The sequence below is a fragment of the Lycium barbarum genome, chromosome 1 (genome assembly GCF_019175385.1).
Source record: "Lycium barbarum isolate Lr01 chromosome 1, ASM1917538v2, whole genome shotgun sequence".
NCBI lineage: Eukaryota > Viridiplantae > Streptophyta > Magnoliopsida > Solanales > Solanaceae > Lycium > Lycium barbarum.
Genome location: NC_083337.1, coordinates 36,850,434 through 36,855,344, shown reverse-complemented (window position 1 = coordinate 36,855,344; position 4,911 = coordinate 36,850,434). Strand labels below are relative to the sequence as shown.

Here is a 4,911-nt window from a genome sequence, read left to right as displayed (position 1 = left end):
TTGGATAGTAGTCGGTATGTGTAAGCTCCTATTCTTAGAGACTCTACGATGACTAATGTCCTTGACTTCCATAAGCTATTTCATATTATCTTGATACATGTCTATGATTCCTGAGGCTCTATTTGATATAGTCCATAATGACATTTAAAGGGTACTCAACATGACTATCGCCTTTGATACTCGAGTGTTAGTTATTGCACTTATTCTATTGAGTCTCAGATGATGATTTAGTTGCATGTGGTTGCTCATGATATTCTACTCGTACATACAGTTATCGTGTTATTCACCGAGTCCCGGGTCGGGTATGTATTCGTGCACAGTTTCACTGCATTGTTCACCGAGTCCCTCACTAGAGGGCCGGGTACGGTATATGTATATGATGATATGATTATGGCACCGAGTCCCATGATGGGCCGGGTATGGTATACGTGTACACGACTTTATTCACCGAGTCCCATAATGGACCGGGTATGGTATATGATAATGATATGCATGATTTTGTTTCGTAAGGCACAGGTACAGTGATTTCTTGATTATCATACTTGTCTCTTGGAATCTCTACTTCAGTTATGATCTTCCTTAATGTATTTCATGCTTTATATACTCAGTACATATCTCGTACTGACCCCCATTCTTGGGGGGGGGGGGGGGGGGGTTGCGTTTCATGCCCGCAGGTGCAGATACACGCTTTGGTGATCCTCCAGCTTAGGACTTCTACTCAGCTGTCTTGGAGTGTTTCATTGTTCCGGAGCCTAGACTTTTGGTACAGATCCTTTTGATGTATACATATGTTTATCCAGGGGTACGGCGGGGCCCTGTCCCGTCATATGTCACTATTGATACTCTTAGAGGTCTGTATACATATGTGTGGGTTGTGTACAGATGTTGTTCGGCTGTGTTAGCATGACTTATATTTGGGACGTTCCCATATGTAGTGGCGGCCTTGTCGACTTGCGTATATATATATATATATATATATATATATATATATATATATATATATATATATATATATATATATATATATATATATATATATATATATATATATATATATATATTGGGATGTTGTATGTAGTAGCAGCCTTGTCGGCTTGCATATATATTTTGGGATGTTCCCGTATGTAGTGACAGCCTTGCCGGCCTGCGTATTATGTCATGCTTGATTGATTGTGACTCCTCAGGAGACAAGTTATCTTGGTGTATATATATGTGACAGTTCTGAGACGACGTTTTGTTTTTACAAGTTTCCATATTATGTTTAGTTTCGGGTTGATTATAGCTAACAGGTACGTATACGAGTGTCCAGCTCGGGCACTAGTCACGGCCTACGGGGTTAGGTCGTGACAATACCGACGTCATGAGGTCGGTAAACTCATATCATTATATTATTAATATAATTTACCGACCTAATGAGGTCGGTATTTTATTTAATTAATACCCGGCTAAAAAAACTTTACCGACCCACTATTTTCCGACCTGATTTTGAGGTCGGTTTTGAGGTCGTTTTTTGCCCAAAATCGGCCTCATGAGGTCGGAAATTGTCATTTTTTGGGTCGGAAAATCCTGTTTTTTTAGTAGTGTACATACATAGGAATAATTTTGACCTTGTATATATAACATAATTTTCGAGTGAAGGAGGTTCACCCAAACCCCGTTCCGCCCCCTAGCTCCGCCCATGGTCTATAAATACCTTAACTGAACCTGGAAAAAGTAACATGCTTTAGGTACTATGAATTCTTTTGGCCAAAAGGAATCAAAGGTGCATATGATTGAGTCTCAACTAGGAAAGCAAAAGAGTGTACAATTAAAAGTTCAACTAAACCTTGCTTCCCACCCAACCTCCCGGCCCTCCCCGCAAAATTAAAGATGGAGCCTTTTACAAGACTTGAACTGCACTAATTACAAAAGGGTAATATTGATAAATTATCTTGTAATTTGATTAATATAATGTCTTTAATTAACTTTTTTAAGGGGTGTGTCATACTCCAAAAATTCATTTATTTTGAAATGGTGGGAGTATAAATATTTGACTGTATGTTTAATTACTATTGTACATCAACTCGAGATTATTATAAGAACTCATAAACTTCAAATTCTAAATCAGCCATTAGACACGACTACAAGCTAGGGGATTAACCAATCAAGAAAAGTTAATAGGCAAAATAAACTCATACTTACTAACTAGCATCCGGATTTGTACATGGAAGAGTTCCACTGGTTTTTACAACTTATTTAGCATAATATATATAGGGCCAAAAACTCTTGGCAGACAAAAAGGAAAGGAAAAAGAAGAAAAAAACACTAGAAAATCAAAACACTTACAGTTATCCACAGGAAGAAATATGAACATGACTTACCAAAGCCTCATTTCTCATAAACTTTTTCGACTCTAGATTTCGCTTCATTCATCTGCTAAAGCCGGATGTTTTGTGCAGACTGCCCTTTTTATGTTTTTAACACATGACATCCTTAAGAAGCTTGTACCTACGAGTTGTCCTAGGTGAAGCAGTGCCATTAGGATTATTAATTTTTGCCCTTTCAGCAGTACCACTTTCTTCCCCCTTATTATCATTCTGCTTGATTTTATTATCTCCTGAATATTCTGATCTACTTATGATTAATCCTGAATCGCTAACTCCAATGGATTTCCTGGAGGAACCCCCATGTCTCGAGCTTTTTCCCTCACTTTGACACCAATCACACACTTGTATTGCCTCCGATGATTCGCTGTAGTAGTTGCTACAATACCTATGGATTCACAAAACATATATATTAGTAATAAATAACATAATAGATCTACTGTATAATAACATATTCAGTGTAATTTTACAAGAGGGTTTGGGGAGGTGCCAAGCCTTATTCCTACATTATAAGGGTAGAGAGGTTGTTTAATGAAAGAAAGAAATAATAGTAACAACAAACAATACGATAACCGAAGCCAGAAAAATAACATATAACAATAAAATCAAAGAATAATAGATCTAGTGTGAGTTCTGCAAAATCATAGCTTTTGTCTCAAATTATATATATATATATATATATATATATATATATATATTCCAAATTAACTAATCTCAGATTAAAAAATTGTAACCACGAAGACTCGTGGTCTACTATTTTAAGTTTAAAGTAATGAGAGCTAGAGTCATCCCTTTTTCTTGTTTATTTTTATCCTCATTTTTAAAGTATTTCCTCAAATTCTAACGGGCCTTAGGATCTGAAGAACACGAATTGAGCTAGAAACTCAACTTAAAGTGGGTATTTTTTTTTTTTTTATGTCTACAGTTAGCTCAGAGTTTAATTAATCTCCTTAATTATTTACCGGAACTGACTCTTGCCATAATTGAATTTCTTGTTTTGTGTATCAAGTCTTATAGTGGAGAAACATTGCCGTAGCTTTGGCTTGGTCCCTCACTGGCACGCCTTTAATTAGAGTCTTTTGACTGATTCTTTTGTTTTTTTTCCTTTCTCCCCTTTCTTGGTTGTGGCCAGCCAAACATGACCCTCGTCCGCCACCATCATCACTTATCTCGGGGAACATCGTACTAGGCTCTCATCCTTATTATCCGGCAATATCCATGATCATAACATGATTACTATTCTCTTCGTACTTATCATGTGTCATTTTGTTAGAGTCAAATTACATGATTAAACTGCATTATTGACATGAAAAATTTACAATTATAATGTTTTTCGTATATAGTTTCTGAATGTATGAATTAAAATCCCAGATATTGAATTAATATAATCAATTTTAGCTCCAAAAATTAATCAAATTGACTTTCAAAAAGACGTGACAAGCAATTTTTTGAAAGGTTATTTCATCCTAAATCCTAGCTAACGCCTATAAAAATTGGTACATATTCCTTTGAAAAGGCATGTCGTAGAATACCCCATAACTTTTGGCATTCACAAAGGAATCAAGAAATCAAATATTGTCTTTCTCAAAATTCAAAGTGATCAAGAGACGATCTTCCTCAAGATCAACTCGAAATTTCAAACTGTTCGATGTTTTTGGAGATCAAATCACAAGATATCATATTACGTTCGACAAATATGCTATTAACGACCCTCAAATCACGGAAAAAAAATCAAGAAATAAACAGAATTGTACCCAAACTATTTATATAAAAATTTCTTATTTCTTTCATACTTCATTTTGTGTTTACAGTTTATTTTCCGTACTCAAAAATTTATTGCAAACACTGATAAACAAAAATTTAAACCAATAATCAAGAGAGAAATTTAATTTGGAGAGTGAAAACTGAGAAGGGTGAGGAGATTATACATACGAGTGCTGAAAGCGGTGGTGGCACTTGGAACAACGGAAGAGCTTATCAGGGAACCCCACATCACCGCACATGGAACAAACTGTTTGAAGATCCACCATCTTCTTTACTTCTTCTTCAATTCTTGATTAGCTGTTTGTTTTGACGGCAATTAGAGCAACAGAGAAGACGCAAAGCTCTTGAGGCGGCATTTGCGTGCGTCTCTCATGTCATTTATATAGAGAGACAGACATGGTTGAATTATCTAACATACACGAACGACATTAAATAAAGAATTAAACAAAAAGATGTACTACTATATTTTAATGTGAGTGTGATATGTATACAGGTAGACCACAGGTTGCTTACAGTCGTTTTCAGTTGAGGGACAGATGATGTGAACCTTAAAACTCAGTTATAAAAAAATAAATTAAAAAAACAAATCAGTTGTTGAAATGACAAATATGTCCCTTAGCTTGCTTTGAGGACAGGGACAGGCAATTTGCACGATTGCAGTTATTCGGGGGTGGACTTTAATTTTTGTCCTTTGCTTAAAACTCCTTGATCCTAGGTTCGAATTCCCGCTCAATCAAAAATTAAAAAAAATTGATAAGGTAGAATTTGGATAGTTTCAAACTTT

At 35.7% G+C, this 4,911-nt stretch overlaps 1 protein-coding gene across 1 annotated transcript; it reads right to left on the bottom strand.

Moving 5' to 3' along the window:
• Positions 1–2,135: 2,135 nt before the first annotated feature.
• LOC132634783 (uncharacterized) lies at positions 2,136–4,570 on the bottom strand. The gene is made up of 2 exons (XM_060350858.1): positions 4,296–4,570; positions 2,136–2,751 (listed from the first exon to the last, which is right to left on the bottom strand). The coding sequence occupies exons 1-2, from the start codon at positions 4,391–4,393 to the stop codon at positions 2,457–2,459; spliced, it is 393 nt and encodes a 130-aa protein (XP_060206841.1). The 5' UTR covers positions 4,394–4,570; the 3' UTR covers positions 2,136–2,456.
• Positions 4,571–4,911: the final 341 nt, after the last annotated feature.